The sequence below is a fragment of the Fukomys damarensis genome, unplaced genomic scaffold (assembly GCF_012274545.1).
Source record: "Fukomys damarensis isolate Sample0158 unplaced genomic scaffold, DMR_v1.0_HiC HiC_scaffold_12, whole genome shotgun sequence".
NCBI lineage: Eukaryota > Metazoa > Chordata > Mammalia > Rodentia > Bathyergidae > Fukomys > Fukomys damarensis.
The window spans coordinates 7,084,815-7,103,601 of record NW_022900924.1 but is presented as its reverse complement, the minus strand read 5'-3'; the positions used below and the strand labels follow the sequence as shown (position 1 = coordinate 7,103,601).

The 18,787-nt window shown below is 49.3% G+C and overlaps 1 protein-coding gene and 1 pseudogene across 2 annotated transcripts in view; both read left to right on the top strand.

The window, feature by feature from the left end:
* The window catches only part of Slc2a11 (solute carrier family 2 member 11), a 19,401-nt gene extending 617 nt beyond the window's left edge, over positions 1–18,784 (top strand). Inside the window, exons 2-10 of one of the 2 annotated variants that reach the window (XM_033762364.1) lie at positions 4,621–4,713; positions 9,264–9,424; positions 10,544–10,668; positions 13,611–13,740; positions 14,282–14,430; positions 16,313–16,500; positions 16,620–16,730; positions 17,257–17,332; positions 17,578–18,784. In XM_033762364.1, coding sequence (XP_033618255.1) covers positions 4,621–4,713; positions 9,264–9,424; positions 10,544–10,668; positions 13,611–13,740; positions 14,282–14,430; positions 16,313–16,500; positions 16,620–16,730; positions 17,257–17,332; positions 17,578–17,813 — 1,269 coding nt within the window. In that variant the 3' untranslated portion in view covers positions 17,814–18,784. Of the gene's footprint in view, positions 1–4,620; positions 4,714–9,263; positions 9,425–10,543; positions 10,669–13,610; positions 13,741–14,281; positions 14,431–16,312; positions 16,501–16,619; positions 17,184–17,256; positions 17,336–17,577 lie in introns of those variants that run through there. The other variant, XR_004516757.1, reaches the window with a different exon arrangement.
* LOC117285693 lies at positions 2,955–3,363 on the top strand (annotated as a pseudogene).
* Positions 18,785–18,787: the final 3 nt, after the last annotated feature.

The window sequence follows — 18,787 nt, the reverse complement described above, 5'->3', positions numbered from 1 at the left end:
TTCCGGCTTCCGGGTGCGAGGGGCCGGACCTGGGGCCCCGCCGTCTACGCCCCCGCCCGCAGTGATGCCCGCTGGGTCCTCCCTGCTCCGGTGATTTCCCCGGCCGCTCTCCTCCTCTTCCAGGCTCCTCAGTTCGGACTCGGCGTCCTACCTCACCCAGGGTGGGGCAGTCAGGGAGTCTGGGTTTCCCTCAACCTGGGTGTTGTCTTCCGGGTGCGAGGGGCCGGACCTGGGGCCCCGCCGTCTACGCCCCCGCCCGCAGTGATGCCCGCTGGGTCCTCCCTGCTCCGGTGATTTCCCCGGCCGCTCTCCTCCTCTTCCAGGCTCCTCAGTTCGGACTCGGCGTCCTACCTCACCCAGGGTGGGGCAGTCAGGGAGTCTGGGTTTCCCTCAACCTGGGTGTTGTCCTTCAGATGGATGTCACCTCGCTTCTCAGGCCGTTTAAAACACTGCACGTCTCCCTCTCCTGCTTTGTCTTGCACCAGTTTGATACAGGTGATAGTACCGGAGATGAATAGGAAATCTTGTATCCCAACCTGTTAGATGTCTGATACGCCGAGCTCGCGTTCTCTAAAAATCAGAGAATGAACTCTAGGAACAACGGAGTTCACGAGTAGGAAGATATTGTTAGGAAAGCACCTGAGAGGCAGGAGGAGTTCCGAATGAGTAACTGGGGACCCCCACTTTCCAGAGGCGTTTTATAGAGCAAGACCCACGTGGGTGCAAATTGGGCCACAGCCATGATCAACCAATAAAGTTACAAGAACGGCCACTTAGCCGACAGTGGTCCATTTGGGAAACGAGTCACATAACCAGTGTGGAGGGAAAGAACAAAGACTTCGTCCAGAAATGATGGGTCCAGAGGTCTCTGGTTACCACCGGGGTGGCTGATATCTGTCTAGACTTCATCAGGCTCAGGGTTTGTCCTGCGAGGAAGTGTGCAGGTCTGGTCATCTTGACGTTATCTTGAGGCCCAGCCTCCAACAGATGAGTCTCCAGCTGCACCTGTGGTGTGTTTCACCTTTGTCCTGACTCTCTCGAGCAACTAGTCCTCTTTGACTGCCTATAGTATTTCTACCTAGCTCAGCTGTCTATAATAAGCTGACATACTATATATATTTGGGGGGGGTTGAGACAGGGTCTCACTATGTAGTTGAGACGGACCTGGAACTCACTGTGTAGCCCAGGCTGGTCTCAAACTCACAGTGATCCTCCTCTCTCAGTCTTCCAAGTGCTGGGATTACAGGCGTGTGCCATCACACCCGGCTATATATATTTTTTAAAACTAAACTCACATTAGGTGTAGTGGTTTTTAAAATTTTTATATTACTTATTTAGGTACTTGGGATCAAACTCAGGACCTTGCGCTTGCAAGGCCGGCAGGAAAACCACTGAGCTAAACCCCCGGCCCATATTTTGCTTGTTCAGTTTTTATTGTCTGTCTTCTTGCTGGAAGGAAAACTCCCTGGGGTTTTGGGTTTTGTTTCTTGTTCAGTTACATCCCCACCATCTAGAATAGTGGTAGATTTAGTACCAATAGTAGGGAGATAATAAATAGCTATTTCCAGGGCCTGGGGTGTAGCTCAATGATAGAGCACTTGCCTGGTAGCATGTGTGAGGTCCTGGGTTTGATCCCTAGCGTAGCAAAAATAATTAAGTAAATAAACATTTGTCCCTGAATTATTATTCACCATGATAATGTTTGAACACTTAACCTGATCAAGCAAGGTGCTAGGCAGTAGACAGGCACGGCGTCATAAAAATTGAATAATTTCCTGTAGTCTTGGAAACGTGTGGGCATCTCCTGCCTATAGGTTCATTTGTCATCAAACACTATATCTCTCACTGCTTTCTCGCCATGAGCTGTCCTGATGTGGGAGGGCCCTCTCACCTCCACGCAGCCCCCTTGGGGCTGCAATACCGCCCATGCAGTCAGATCCTCGAGTTCCTACCCACCTTCCTCCTACGGCTTCTGGTTCAGGATGAAGTTAGTTAGACCATATGGGAATTACAAACAAGCAGGGCCTCTGTCATGGGTCCACTTCCAGACCTAGGGCAAAGTGATCAGCCTGTGCTCTTCCCTCCCCAGCATTGTTTCTCACGGAGTAGTCTATGCATCCGTCTTTTCCGTTAACTGTGTCTGCACCCCAGCACCTGTCCTGGCCAGGACAAACACTCATTACTTAACTGATGAATGAATAGGTTCTGGAAATTCTTCAGAAAACCTTTAGCCAACCATGTAATACATCTGGCTTGCAGGAATTAAAATATACAGAACAAGAAAAGCGGTATAATTTTGGGGGGGATCAATGATTTCATTAATTTAATTAATTTTTAAAATTTATTTTAAGTGGTCTCTATGTAGTCCAAGCTGGCCTTGAACTCACCGTGTAGAACTGGCTGGCTTTTAACTAACAGCAATCCTCCTGCCTCAGCCCTTAAGTGCTGGGATTACAGACATACGCCACCATACCTGGCCCCAGTGATTTGATTTTTATAAGGTCAGATATTCCGTGAATGCTTAGGAAAATATCTGATGGAAGCAGTGTATCATTGTACTTTGGGAGAATTTTGGTTAACCAGTTGTTAGGTTAAAGGGCCGAAAAACCAGGACCAGACCAGGACTATAATAAGGCTTTATTATGGGGTATCTGCCGGATTGTCTCTAAACAAAGGAGAGACAGCAACAAGGTAGCACGGGGAGTTTCTTTTATAGGAGCAGGGTGGGGTTAGCCTGAGCTGGGGTGGAGTTGAGTGAGGTAGTATTAAGGGATTGGAGGAGCCTCTGACATCACTAGCTGTTAGGAGGTAGCAAGTATTAGGTTACTTTTTTGGTGGGAGAAGAGCATGATGGGAAGAAGAAGCCTGTCCTTTGTTGGGAGAAGCCACGTTCTAACATGGCGGCTGCTATTCTATGTGGCAGCCATCTTGAGACAAGGGAAATCTAAATTTTCAAAAAAACCTTCATGAGGTCCAGGTCCAAAATGGCGGTGGTGTCAATAGCTACATCCTCGGGCTTTCCACTATTGGGTCGGTTAGCTCAGCAGGTGGGGCGGCCTAAAGTGAGAAGGGCTAAGCTCGCATGTGGAAGCCCTCACCTGTATCATAGCGCTCCCCGGGGTGGGACTGAGCGCGCTGAGTGTTGTCCTGAAGTCGCACCATGGAGAGGAGACCCGAGTTTGTCACATCAGGTCCATCTCCACATTAGGACCAGGTCTCTCCATGGGGAGATGGTAAGCACACTCTGTTCCATAACCCTCATGTGAATCTGCTTCGGGCTGGCTATGAAGATGAAGGAAGAGAACCTGGACCATTATTACCTAGGCATCAGGGACCAAAGCTCTGATTTGAACCATGACTCTGCATTCAGACCAGAAAAGCATAGGAGACCTTAAACTCACCTTCCTCACTTGTATCAAATGATGACCATCATATGATCCTCCATCCCTTTGCTTGTGGTGAGAGATGGCTCAAATAAACCACTTAGACTCTGAGTGGACTTTAAAAAATCATAATGAGCATGTCAGTTGTTTTTTTGTTTGTTTGTTTTTTTCTTTCTTTTTTTATAGTGCTAGAGGTAGAGCTCAGGGTGTCCTGCCTCCTCAGCAGGCACTCTTGTCACTGAGCATCAGTCCTTAGCATGTCATTTTGCTGCTTACAATTATACAATGCAAAATAGAAGCAAGATTATGAATCTCATGCAAACAAAAACAAACTAACTACATGGGCTGGGTGTGGCAGCACATGCCTGTAATCCCAGCACTCAGGAGGCTGAGGCAGGAGGTTCACTGTGAGTTCAAGACTGGACTGGGCTACACAGTGAGTTCCACGTCAGTCTCAAGTACATAGTAAGACCCTGTCTCAAAAAAACCAAAAACAAAACAAAAAACTAACTACATGGAATGGATGTAAGGGCCCTGAACCCTCTGGGTGGAATGCCTCGGGGACCGGCGCCCCATCCCTAAGGAAGCTGTACTGGGATGCAGAGCATATATGTCCCCGTCCTGCAGGTGGACAGTATTATCTCCAGGTCCAGGTAGGGAAGCACCTCAGGGTATTAGGGGGTCAGGAAAGTGCTGATACTGCGACCAGGCACCTCCACTATCTGTCTGCTGTCTGCTGCCCTGAGCGTCCCCCCAGGTTCCCGCACATGCAGGACCATGCGCCCCTTCTCTTATCATCATTGCAGAGCCAACTCGTAGAGGTAAGGGGAGGCTCAGTCCAGACTCCTGGAGCCAAGCCACTCTGCTGGAGATTTCCCAGGGGGAAGTCACTGGGACTCTCCCCAGGTCAGGGGATTGCCCTCTCCACCCACAGCAGATATACCCAGGGGCAGCCCAGTGACTTCCTTCTCTCAGGAACGTGCTGGGAGAGGGAGGGTGTGGTGAGACTGGTGAGACACCTGGATTCAGAACAGAAGGCTTGGGTTCCCCGCTATCTGCCAGCCATGTGATCTGGGTAACCCCACCCCACTGTGCCTCAGTTTTCTTATCTGCAAAGTAGAGACCTTACTGCCTGGTTCAAATGAATTGCAATGCTGTGATTTGTAGCTCTGTCCCAGGGAGGAGGTGCAGGTCGTTTTTGGTTACTCTGTGCTCTCCCCTGTCTTCTCTAATTCAGGGCAGGGTCCTGCTCCTGACCGTCTGTGTGGCTGGCATTGGTGGCACTTTTCAGTTTGGCTACAACCTCTCCATCATCAACGCCCCAACCTGGGTATGTACGTTGTGTCCACTGTTACCGTCTCAGTGGGCACTGGGTGGGGACCATCAGCTGCCCATGGTGGGGCTTCAGCTCAGCATCTGTTTAGTAGTGCGTTCTCCATGTTGCTCTCCATTGTCCCACGGGCTCCTTCAGGTTTAAACTGAAGCATAGCACCCTTCCCCCGTGATGACAGTGGTCACTTTAATGGAGGAATAAGGGCTGTAATTGACAACCTGGGAGAACTTCCTCAAAGAATTGTTTGTTTGGTTTTTGTCTTGTTTTGTTTGAGACAGGGTCTTGCTGTGTAGTTCAGGCTGGCCTTGAACTCATTATGTAGCCCAGCTGGCCTTCAACTCGTGGCAATCCTCCTGCCTCAGCCTTGAGTGCTGAGATTACAAGTGTGCACCACCATGCTCTGCTAGAACTGTCTGTTAACAGAGGACATTAGGAGCGTATTCTGAGCAGGAATAATGATGGCATCCCAGCCCCATGAAGAAAAGGGATGGACTAAAAGGTTTAGAAATGGAGGTATGAGCTGGCTGCATTGGATTATATATTCATTGCATTCACCAAGCATTTGATGCCCACTTCCATGGAGGCTCACAACTGTGGAGGGGACCCTCCATGGCAGTCACAATCAACCTTGCCTCCCAAAGGCCATCTTCAGTCCTCAAAAATGTGCTTTCTTGGACTTGACAGCTCCTGTGGCCCTGCTGAATGATGTTAAAGAAAAAAAAAACTCTATTAAAGAAATAATAAATGAATGACCCTAGTAAAACCATGGTTATGCAAAGACAAGTGGGAAGGAACCTGATCAGGTACAGAGGATGATCAGATACAAAGGATTGCGGGGCAGGGATTTAGCTCAGCGTTATGGTGGCCTGCCTTGCAAGAGCAAAGACCCAAGTTCAATCCCTGGTACCAAAAAACAAAAACAAAAACAAAAACAAAGGATGGGGGATCCCAGCTGAACCAACTTAGCAAGTCTTACGTAGAAATTATAGGAGGCCATTGTTTTGAACTCAGTTCCATGCTAAAAAATCAAAATGGAGTCACTCCCCCTAAAGTTCCCTATCATCAAGCTAAAACTAAGCCGATTATTTGGCCTTCTGAAATCAGGATTAGGGAGATAACAGCCAAATTTCCCCAAAAGGCCAGTGTCGATTGGCATGATAACAAAGATGTCTCTGCTTTAACCCTAGCATAAAAGGAGTAACCAAAAATACGCTGATGTCAACCAATCAGTTATTTTCCTATTGTGCTGTCTTTCTGTCCCTACTTACCTTACAATGAAAGTAACCTTAAAATGACAAATTTATGGCTCACGCCTGTAATCCCAGCACTCGGGAGGCTGAGGCAGGAGGATTGCCATGAGTTCAAGGCCAGCCTGGGCTACATAGTGAGTTCAGGGCCAGCCTGAACTAAAAAACCAAAAAAAAAGACAAATTTCCTGTTTGTTTCTGTTTCTGCTTTATTTCAGCACTTTTCTTTCTATAAAACTAATCTTGTTGGCTTGGACCAACAAAACTCTATGGAACAAAGTGTTGCCTGGTTCTAAGATGGAAAATAAAGCCAATTAAACTTATTTATTTATGTATTTTTGAGGCAGGGTCACACTATGTAGTTTAAGACGGACTTGAGCTCATGAAGTAGCTCAGGCTGGCCTCAAACACATGGTGATCCTCCTGCCTCAGCCTCCCAAGTGCTGGAATTACAGGCATGTGTCACCATGTGTGGCTAATTAAACTAAATTATTTTAAGTCAATTGTCCTTTGACGTAGAATTCTTGCTAAACTTGGACAGTGCAGACGATCACTGAAGACCAAAAGTTGAGGCCTACTTGAAAAAGAGCCCAGAAGAGCCTTATTTCCATTAAGTAGTGAATCTCTGCTAATAGCCAGTCTTGGGGGGTCAAAGGTCAAGACCGAGGGAGGCTGGCCCTAGTCCAACTCCTCTGACTTCCTTCCTCTGAGGGGAGTGGCATCTATACCTTGGAGCTAGCACCCGTAGGGGAGACCTGGCCAACACCTGAACCCGCTGGCCTCCTGCATGTCCTGTTGGGAAGCCTAAGACTGGTACTGCCCCTCTGACCAAGGACAAGTGTCCCCGTCTTTACCGTCTCCCAACCATATGGCTTCCATCTGCTCCCTCGATGTGGTGGTCTGGGAGCTGAGGCTGTGTGGAGAGCAAACTAGCTGGGTGCAGCCTGGGCCCGTGGCTGAGGCCTTAGGCGAGTTGTTCCACTTGTCTGGACCCAATTCTTGGTGTTAGCAGCCATCAGAGTTCTGTGTACTTAATAGAGCACCCTTACTCTTTGGTGTCATGCAGGGTGGGTTCCAGAGTACCCCGTGGATACCAAAACCTACGGATGCTCAAGTTTCTTACATAAAATTGTGTAGTATTTGCATAAAACCTACCTATATCCTCCCGTAGAATTTAAGTAGTCTCTAGATTACTTATAATACCTAATACAGTGTAAATGTCACGTAAAGAGTTGGTATATTAATTAAGGAATAATGACAAGAAAAATGTCTGGTTAGGGTTCCAGTACAGATACAGCTGTTTTCCTACGTCTTTTTGATCTACTCTTGGTTCTGTCCATAGATACAGAGGGGTGACTGTATTTTTGAGGCTTACCCCAGTCAGGGTTCCAAGAAAACACATGGCTCACGCAAGATAAGTCAAGTGGGTCTGGGTACCACAGAGGATGAGTCACAAAGGATGATTAAGTGGAGGTAAGGGAAACACACACAGCCAGGGAAAGTGCAGTAGTACAGATTTAGTAATACCACTGTCTCAGCACCTCTCCCCCAGAAAGAGACAAGCAGAAGGAATGATGACCAAAACGGAAGGAATGAACCATATCACACAGGCCTCTTCATGAGGAGCAGTGGACCTTGGCCAAGGGTTGCAGCCAGCCTGCGGTGACGCCACAGACAGAGGGAACCAGATGGACCTCCAAGTTCCTCCGTCCCTGCCTCTAAAGTCCTATTGGAACTTTCCATTGGCCAAGTCCAACTAAAACTCAGTCAGCAAGGGAACCCAGTATCTTTGTTACTTTTCTCATTTCTGAGGCAAAATATCAGACACCCAGAGTTAGAGGAGGAAAGCTTTATTTCAGCTCACAGTCTGTAGAGGTTGGCTAGCTTCACGGCGGAGAGGCGTCACAGAGGAGAAACAGTACATAGCAAGCAAGCAGGGGACATAGCAAGCAAAGCAGCAAGCAGCAGCAGCAGCAAACTACCACTCCCATTACCCACACCCAGGACTACGCTCAATCAGTTAGTGGACTGATTTTGTAATCACGTTCCCTTAATCCCAGTATCATACACCTTAGATGAGCACCTCCAAAAAGCCCCACCTATGATGGCATGAGGCTAGAGAGAAGCCGTAACACTCAGTGATGTGAGCTGCACAGGTGGCTTCCTGGGTCAAAAGCAGAGTGAAAATGTGGGATAGTGGGCTGGGAGCATGTAGTACAATTTGAACTATAATTGGTCTTTGTCACTGTTCCTGGGGTAGAGCTTCTAAAAACCTTTGGAGTTTTCTGAGTGATAGGAACATCTTTTATCTATTTATTTTTTTTGTAGCGAGCCCCTTTTGATCATACCTGAGTTTATGCTCATGACGTGACTTTGAATCAGGCTCCTGTGGACAGCTTCACATATATCACCAGAAAGCCCAAGTGATCAGAGTGTTAGAACTTTCATTCCCACCCCTTGCCCTCTGGGAAGGCGAGAAGCCTCAAGATTAAGCTGTATAAATTTTTTTTTTGCAGTGCAGGCTGGCCTTGAACTCACAGCAGACCTCTTGCCTCAGCCTCTCAAGTGCTGGGATTTACAGGTGTGCATCACCACACCCAGCTTCTATAAAAACTCTCGACTAATGAAATATGATGAACTTCCAGTTTTGTGAGTACATTGAGGAGCTAGGAAGGTGGTGCCCTGAGAGGACATGGGAGCTCCAAACCTTGCCCTCTGCAGCTATAGCATCTGATTCTTTCTGAGTTTTATCCTTTATAATAAACCAGTAAATGTAATGAAACTGCCTCTCTAAGTTTTGTGAGCTATTGAACCTGAGGAGAGGATTATAAAAACCCCATTTTATAGCTGGTCCGTAGAATCCAGGAGGCCTGGATTTGCAATTTTTATCTGAAGAGGTTGCAGTTTCATGGGACTGAGCTCTTTGACTTGTAGAACTGGATGCTAACTTCAGATAGTGTCAGAACTTTGTTAAATTATAGTACACCTAGCTGGTATGCGGAGAGTTGGAGAATTGATTTTTGTGGGAAAAGCCCACACATATACTGCCGTTACGTTGTGTGAGTATAGAGAAACAGTGAAATCCCAGAAAGGAGGAAATAGAGAAATCCAGCTCCGGCTACAGAAGATACAGAAGGTGAAGGAAAGCAGCACATGGGAGGTCAGGTGACTTTGTTCCTCCCCCCTAGGGAGCAGTATTGCTCAGGATACTTGTGCCTGCTCTGCAGAGGCACAGAGCCTGTAGGGGCTCTGCTTTTCTTCCCCTATTCACAGCGGGCTGACTGGCATCTCTGTCCACAGCACATTCAGGAATTCACCAATGAAACATGGCAGGCACATACGGGAAGACCACTACCTGACCACCTGCTGCTGCTTGTGTGGTCCCTCATTGTGTCTCTTTTCCCCCTGGGGGGCCTCTCTGGAGCACTCCTTGCAGGGCCCATGGCCGTCATACTGGGAAGGTAAGTGCTTTCTATGTATCTCCTGTTCCTAAGTTGCAAACAAAGAATCTGACTTGAACCCACTTAATAAAAAAATGTAATAACTGGAAGGGTACTGAAGTAGCTCACAGAATGGAAGGAAGTGCTAAAAAGACAGGCCGCAAGAAAAACATGGGTCGAGGTAATTTCAAGGATCTCAACAGCCAGACCTTTGGAGTTGGTTCTAGGAAGGACAACTTCAGCACACTCAGCTCTGTCTGTATTCTGTTACCAATATCTTCAAGACCCAGCATTCAGGAGGATGAGCTGTTATTGGTCTGTGCTGGTTTACATGACTACATCTGTGCAGGAGTGGAAGAGAGGCAATGTGAGCAGAAAAAACAAATGGCCACCACAGTCCACCCCTTTGCTAAGTACCGGCACACATAGACATCTTTCTCCTGTCCCTACCTGACAGCGCTTAAGCTTCCTATGCACACCAGCATGAGCATTCACTGCTCCCTAAGTAATACCACTCAGAGCATTGTCTTGCCACACACACCAGGGCAGTGTAATAGATATTCTTCCTGAGGCCGGGAGGTCCGTATGATCAGAATTCTGTTAGCCCTGCTCTCTTGACGTTCTGCACTTAATGATAAATTTAATTACAGTAGCCTTTTCTTATCTGTAGTAAATCTGTTTCAAGAGCCCCACTGAATGCCTGAAATCATGAATAGTACCAAGCCCTATATAGTCCATGTTTTCCTACATATGTAATAAAGTTTAACTTACAAATTAGGCACAATGAGAGATTAGCAGCAACAATGATGAACTGGACAATTCCGACAATATACTAAGATGAAAATTCTTTAAAACTCGTGATTTGCTTATTTCTTTCTTTCTTTTTTTTTTTTTTTGGTACCGGGGATTGAACTCGGGTCTTTGAGCTTGCAAGGCAGGCCACCGAACCGCTGAGCTGAATCCCCAGCCCCTGATTTGCTTATTTCTAAAATTTTTCATTTAATATTTTGGGGCCACAAATGACTGAAACTGAAAAGCGAAATAGTGGTTAAAGTTAGTCAGAGTTGCTGAGGGGCACGTGGAGATGGTCCCCCTGCACTGAGCCACAGCTTCTCCTACCTGTTTTCCACTTCCCCCAAGGAAGAAGTCCCTCCTGGTGAATAACATCTTTGCAGTGGTAGCCGCGACCCTATTTGGATTCAGCCGCAAGGCTGGCTCCTTGGAGATGATCATGCTGGGAAGACTCCTCGTGGGAGTCAATGCAGGTATGGGATGAGTGGGCGTCTCTGGCCACCTCTTTGTTTCTACTCATTCATGAATGTTCCTTCTTACCTCCTCTTTATTCATGGACTTATCTTTCATGCATGTCTGCTTGTTTTACAAAATGACTAGACAGGATTTATCTTAAAGACACATATAATTGCTGGGCACGGTGGCACAAGTCTGTAATCCCAGCACTCTGGGAGGCAGAAGCAGGAGGATCACAAGATCAAGCCCAGCCTAGGCAACTTAATGACTTTGCAAGGCCCTGTCTCAAAGTAAAGAGTGAAAAAGGTGCCGGGGATGTGACTCAGTGAGAAAGCTCTAGGTTCAGTCCTTGGATACACATACCTCGTATAACCAGACATTTACAGTAAATATTAAGGAGACTGTTCAGGAAAAGGAGAAAACATCCCCAAATTTATTCCAATAATAAATCCTGTGTTTGAGCAACACTCTAAGCATGAGATTCCTGGCAGCCAAGGTGTAAAGAGACATAGAATGAATCCTTTGGTGTTCCCTGCCAAGTGTCCAAGGCTTGTCATGTGAGAGAGCAGAATTGTGAGTAAACTCATCAGAGCTTTTAGTAGCTCCAATCAATTAAGTCATATCTTGACCATCTACTATTTATACATCCAGGTATTGCTGTCTCCATTAGGTACCCATTCCTGTGAAACAGATGTCTCCAAATTTACTGGCTTAAAACAACCAACATTTGGCCGGGGAATTTGGCTCAGTGGTTCTGCTGCCTGCCTTGCAAGTGCAAGGACCCGAGTTCGATCCCCGGTACCAAAAAACCCAAAAAACAAAAAACAAAAAAACCCAACCAACATTTAGGGCCAGGGATTAGTTCAGTGGTGCTGCCGCCTGCCTTACAAACGCAAGGTCCTGAGTTTGATCCCTGGTACAAAAAAGCAAAAAACGAAACAAAACAAAAAACCCCAGCATTTATAATCTGCAGTTTGTGCGGGTCAGGGACCAGGAAACGCCTTAACTGGGTCACTCCAGCTTGAAGTCTGTCATAAGGTTGTGCTCAAGCTGTCAGCCAGGGCCGCTGCTACCTGCAGGCTTGCCTGGGGCTGGAAGGTGCTTCCCACGGGGTTCTGCCGTGTGCCATCAGCAGGACCCCAGCCTCTCACCATCTGGGTCTCTCCATGTCCTCACAGCTTGACGACTGGCTTTCTCCAGGAGTGAGGGGCAGGGAGGAGAGGAGGGAAGAGGACAGGGGAGGGGATGTTCTGGTCACACACCACTTCCCCACATTTGACTCATGGACCCTGGATCCTTAAGAACAGCACACACATTAGGGGGAAGGACCCAGGCCGGACTTTGAGGTTGGGCCCTGCGTACTCAAGAAAGGATGCGACAGCAGGGGAACCCCTGAGGCTCCTTAGCAACACATCCACCTTCCTCTCACCTCCCTCTGCCCAAGCCCATAGTGCAGAGAGAGGGCCGGATATTGGGTGGAGTGTCTTGGGGAGTTGTTTCCAAGTTCCTGGTATCACAAACAAAGAATTGAGCAGGGGTAACAGAACAAGATTTATTAAAAGTGAAAGAAGCCGAGCACACTCCACACAGTGGGAGCAGGCCAGTGAGAAGAGTCACAGCCCCCACAGGGGCCACTACCGGGTCTCTCAAGGTTCTGGGATTATGGGAGGATCTAAACCTGGGGTTAACTGGAGTCATGGCCCGATAGGCTGCTCGACTCAGCCCTTGAGTCAGAGGAGTTTTTGACCACACAAGGTTTTTAGAGGAAATGTCATGGCGTCCAAATCCCACTTGGGGGAGTCAAACTCCAGTGCAGATAAGGCTGGGGGCTTGTACTTTTGGTTTTGTGCATTCCGGGGAGTCTGGGGGTGGGGTAAGGTGAACTTTTTTTTTTTAATGTAGTTCAGTCTAGACTTGAACTTACTGTGTATCCCAGGATGCCTTGAACTTGTAGCAATCCTCCTGTCTCAGCCTCATGAGTACTGCCATTACAGATGAGTGCCAACACGCCCAGCTTCTATTGGTTTTCTGATATTTTGACACAGTTGTCCTTATTCTGTCTAGGTTGTTGATGCTTTGCCCCATGGCTTCCTGCTGGTTATTTCTGCTCTTTTTCCCTTATTCAGACTACCAGGATTAGGGCAGGGCCAAACCAATCACTCATGTGTAGTGGTTTAGTGATCACATGCCCTTGGTCCTAGCATCACACATTCCAGATTTAGCTACCTTCAAAAAAGACTGCATTGGGAAGCCGGGTGTGGTGGCGCACGCCTGTAATCCCAGCACTCGGGAGGCTGAGGCAGGAGGATCGCTGTGAGTTCGAGACCAGCCTGGACTACAGTGAGTTCCAGGTCAGTCCAACTACATAGTGAGACTCTGTCTCAAAAAGCAAAACAAAAAAAAGACTGCATTGGGGGCTGGGGATTTAGCTTAGTGGTACCGTCACTTGCCTCGCAAATGCAAGGTCCTGAGTTCGAACCCTGGTATACCCCCCAAAAACAAAAAAATGATAAAAACCAAAAAAGACTGCATGAGCTGGGCATGGTGGTGCACTCCTGTAATCCCAGCACTCAGGAGGCTGAGGCAGGAGGATTTCTGTGAGTACATAGTGAGTTCCAGGTCAGTCTCAACCACATAGTGAGACCCTGTCTCAAAAAGCCAAAACAAAACAAAGAAGACTGCATGAGGGTTTGGGGGACATCTAGATACAAGCCACAACAGGAGCTGAAAGACTTAAGTCGTCCCAGAAATCCTGAGGGAAGGAGGTCCAGTTGGCCCTAGAGCAGATGAGGTGGAGCCCTTTAGAGTATATAGGGTGAGTGTGTAGGGGTATAGTGGCCCTTAGTGCCAGGATCCAGTGGACAAGGGACAGAGTGGTCCCTCATGAGGTGGAGAGGACCATCTCAGGTGCGTGGGGGCCTCCTGGTAGCTGATAGGCCCCTGCCATGCATGCTTTCAGGGGTGAGCATGAACATCCAGCCCATGTACCTGGGGGAGAGTGCTCCCAAGGAACTCAGGGGAGCTGTGGCCATGAGCTCAGCCATCTTCGTAGCCCTGGGGATCGTGATGGGACAGGTGGTTGGACTCAGGTAAGGCTCCTCTTCCCTGTACATTGAATGATTTCAAGAACGCTAGTAAAACCTTTCTTCACTCAAATTTTTCCCCTACCCACTACATAAATTAAGGCATTGCTTTTTTTTTTGCATGAAGCCATCAAATTTCTATCCTCATCCTTATGGCTGATACACAAAAAGCCAAACACGCTTTAGTGTGAATCACTTTTTTCCCATCCTCTCCAGGACAGGTAACAAAGAACAGGTCTTGACAGATTTGGGCTTTTAAGGGGAATCCTACCCTGGTCATCCCATTAAAAAATAAAAGAGGAACCAACAGAACCTGGACCGCTGGGAGGAGGAGGTGCTAGGGATGAATGAGGTGGGCAGGGGCCTGCCCTACCCTCTCTCGGTTTCTACCTGGGTGGGAAGGATCTTGATGTCCAGATCCAGAGTTGGGCTGAAGGGGAAGAGGTACAGGGCTCTGCAAGTAGGTTAGAAGGTAGGCAGGGGGTTAAAAAGGAGGGGAGACAGGGTGAAGGAGGTGCCTAGCCTGGCCTGTGTTCTGCCTCCCCAGGGAGCTCCTGGGTGGTCGACAGGCCTGGCCCATGCTGCTGGCCAGCTGCCTGGTGCCCGGGGTGCTCCAGCTCGCCTCTCTTCCCCTGCTCCCCGAGAGCCCACGCTACCTCCTCATTGACCGTGGAGACACCGAGGCCTGTGTGGCAGGTGAGTCCCTGCCCCTGAGCCCCCAGACCACCCTTGATCCCAAGATGCATTTCACAGGAGCATACGAGTCCTCATTTCTTTATCAGGGAAAAGCTGTCCTTTCTATGCCTCAACACCACCATCTGTCTGTACATCCCTTCCAAACTCTTTATCAAGGCGATGTCCTAAATCGTAGGACAGTGAGGTGGATCAGACCCAGCTCCTTCCTTTCAGGAAAGCTAAGGGAGTGCATAAAAATAGCCACATGCAGACACCTGAGCAAGCCTCCCCTGCCCAATGCTAACTGGACGATGAGAGACACTATGGCTATAATAAGGACGCCCACGGAACAATCACAGAGATCTCTGACTTAAAACTGTAGCCATTTGCCACACCTTTTACTCATTTACAGCTCTGCGGATCTCAGCTGGGGCCAGCTCGTGGTGAGTCTAGGCTGGGCTGGGCTGGGCCAGCTCAGTTCTGCACACATCTTTCCCTCTCGGTACCAATGGGCTAGCCTAAGAACCTTCTTAGTGTGGGGATTGCAGAGACACAAGAAAGTGAACCCCACTGCACAAGCACTTTCCAAGTTTTTAGTCCCCCATGCACAACAACATTCCATTGGCCAAAGGGAGTCGAGCAGCTGAATCCAAAGCCAAGGGTTGAGCAAAGTAGTAGAGCATCCTGTCCTGGGGCAAGGGGTGTGAATTTAGGGAGCAGTGAAGACCTGGCCCGTGGATGTGCTTGTCTCAACTTTTTGTTTGTGTGTTTTGTTTTGTTTTCTGGTACTGGGATCAAACTCGGGTCCTTATGCTTGCAAAGCAGGCACCAGAACTACTGAGCTAAATCCCCAGCCCTGTACTCGTGTCAATTTTCCATCATAGCCACAGTGTGTTTTCCTTGACTCAGGAGTCTTACTGCGTTTGCTCAGGCTGGTCCTGAACTCCCGAGCGCAGATGATCCTCCCTCCTCAGCCTCACGAACGAGCCACCAGGCCTGGCTGTGGCTACATAGCCAATGCTCTCTTGGCATATGGCTCTGTATTTTCTGCCTTATGCAAAATATGTTCAACCCCATCCCCAGGTTCCTCAAAGTCTCATCCATTCTCAGTATCAGGCTGATGTCCTGTATCCTAAGATCACATCAAGTCTACAGATGCTTTTCTTGTGGCCCAGAGATGTAAGGTATAAAAAGACAAATCTTTATCCCCCACCACACTCGGCATACAGAAAAGTGATACAGGGTCGCCAGAATTAAGATCTGATTTCAACACAAGGAATCTTCAGAAGGTACAGAGCAGCCACTGACCCAAAACGTTATTGGAATGTCCCTAGGAGCACGTGGCCAGGTCTCCCGGCATGGGGAGAGGAATTTCCCTGATCCAGTCCTGGCTCTGGCCCCAGGAGGGGCTTCCAGGCTGTAGTTCTCTGTCTTCAGCACTCTGAGAGAGCCTCCCTTTTCCGTGCTTTCCTTGATGCTTTCTGATGGGGTTTGGTGGTGAAGCACATTTCCCAGCCTGCTTTCTACCTTTAGAAAGCTGAGGGTACGGAAATCTTCTCGTGTCAAACTATTTCTGTCTCTTTTTTAATCCAAAGGGGCAGATCTTTTGCCAATACAATGTTCTCAAAATGCGGGTGTTTTCTGTGTGTGTGTGTGTGTGTGTGTGTGTGTGTGTGTGTGTGTTCAGTGCTGGGAAGTGAACCAGGGCCTCATAAAACCTAGGTAAGGGCTGTACCATTGAGTCATGCCCCCAACCTGGTTTTCCCTGTGTTTGATAGAAGCAGGTAGGTGGGGTGGAGGGGGAGTGGGAGGGAAGGATTTGGGGTTGGAGGGAGGGCTCACCACGGGGCACCGAAGAGGGGCTGAGGGAGCAGGAGCTCAGCACTCTCTCCCCCTGTATCAGCCCTGAAGTGGCTTCGAGGTGACAGGGACGTGACCCAGGAGCTGGAGGAGATAGAGGAAGAGCGTGTCGCCTGCCAGGGCCGACGTGCTCAGCGCCCGTGGGAGCTTGTCCTGGATCCTACCCTGCAGAGGCAGGTGACCAGCCTGGTGGTGCTGGGCAGTGCCATGGAGCTCTGTGGGAATGACTCGGTAAGGCCCTGCTCTGCCCTACGCCTGGGACCTGAGGTCGTGCGGTAGGTAGGCGGGAGCCATGGGAGACTAAAGGGAGCCGGGAGCCAGGAGCTGCTCCTCCACCCACCCCCTTTCAGGTGTACGCCTACGCCTCCTCCATATTCCTGGCGGCGGGAGTGCCGGAGGAGAGGGTCCAGTATGCCATCATCGGGACTGGGAGCTGCGAGCTGTTTGCAGTTCTTGTCAGCGTGAGTCTGGGCCCACCTCCACCAGCCCTGGGGGCGAGGGGGAGGCAGGGCTCAAGGTACTGGTGCTTCTAGGACTGCAGTCCTCTGCATTAAGCCGTTTGCCACTTCCGCTCACTCTGTAAAACTGCAGCCAGTCCGTGAGCCTTCATGGAACACTTGTGCTTGCTGGGCGTTCACACCCCCATCTGGAGATGAAAACACTAAGTGAAGTTGAATAAGTGATTGCGAGGGTCCTCAGGGAAATGAATAGAGTCACAATCTTCTGCAACACTACATCGCTCCCTGCTGCCTGCTCCCTCATGTCACCCCTCCCTGTTGCCTGCCCCTCTGAGTGGCCCCTTTCTTTTGCAGTGTGTGGTGATTGAGAGGGTAGGGAGGCGGGTGCTGCTGATAGGGGGTTACAGCCTGATGATCTGCTGGGGGAGCATCTTCACAGTGGCCCTGTGCCTGCAGGTAGCCGGGGGAACGGGGTGGTGGCTGGGCCAGGTCGGCTTTCCCACCTCACCCTCCACCCCGTCTACTGCAGGGCTCCTTCCACTGGATGCCCTACCTGGCCATGGCCTGCATCTTTGCCTTCATCCTTAGCTTTGGCATTGGCCCTGGTGAGTGAGCCCAAGGGCGTCTGGACTTCAGGCCTTGCTGAATGAATAATGGATGTCTAGGGGAGTAGTGGGTGGGTGTAGATGAAACGTCACCTGCAGCCCCTGGAGCCCACCTGTGCTGAGGCTTCTGGGAGAGAATGGTTTTAGGACAGTACCCTGGGACCCTCATGCAGACTAGGCCCAGGTGAGGGACAGGCAGAGGAGGAAACCCAGGCTGGCAGTTTTCCCTGGCCCCTCTCTTGCAGCTGGAGTGACAGGGATCCTGGCTACAGAGCTGTTTGACCAGACAGCCCGGCCCGCTGCCTATGTGGTCTGTGGGGTGCTCTTGTGGACCATGCTCTTCCTGGTGGGGCTGGGGTTCCCCTTCATCCTGGTAAGTCCATCCTTCCCCTTGGAGTGGGGGGGCCCTGCCTCAAATTTTGTCCTTGTCACCGTGACCACCTCAGCAGGAGGCCTCCATCCAGGGAGATTGACACTGTGACCCTTGTGAGCAAAGGGGCGGAGACCCTGCTGAGGACTTGTCCTGGGCCTTCTGTTGAGGCCTGAGAGAGGCCACACCAGTCTTGGGGTCTCTTTTAACCCACAGGAGGGTTTGTCCCACTTCCTGTATGTTCCTTTCATCGGTGTCTGTGTCTGTGGGGCTGTCTAGACTGGCTTATTCCTCCCTGAGACCAAAGGCAAGACCTTTCTGGAAATCTCCAAGGAGCTACACAGACTCAACTCACCCAGGCAGGCCCAGGGTCCCATGTGGACCAGCCCAGAGGTCATCACATCCACTGGTCTTTAGCTGCAAAGCCAGTTGCGGGCCTTTCCTTTGCTTTTTACATCACTGGCTCCTGCTCCACCCCACCCCACCCTGCTTTTCTTTTTGGAGTCAGTGTCTTGCTGTATACTTCACACTGGCCTTGAACTCATTTATGGAGCCCAGGCTGATCTTGAACTCACAGCAATCCTCCTGCCTCAGCCTCCCAAGAGCTAGAATTACAGGTGTGCACTATCATACCTGGCCAGAACATTTGTCTAATTGTAGTACTAGAAGAATGTGAAACAATAAACTTTGTTTTAGAAACTGATTGCCTACATGGTAGGTATTGTAAAGCATGGGGTATGAATACAGTGAAAAGAAATCTTCTTTCAGCTTTGTGTTAACTCGGTTTTCTATTATTATGACAAAATACCTGAGAAATATGAACTGTAAAGGAAGAACTGTTTCTTTTGGCTCAGGGCTTCAGAGGTTTCAGTTCATGGTCACTGGACTCCATTGCCTTTGGACCTGCAGTGGCCCAGTACATCATGGTGGGGGCACATAGTGCAGCAACTGCTTGCCTCAAGGCAGCTGGGAAGAAAAAGAGAGAAGAGAGAGGAGGGGGGAGAGCATGTGCAAGTGAGCCAGGGGGTGTGAATGACGCCCTCGGAGGAGCTCCTGCAAAGACCTCACCTCTTCCCACAAGGCCC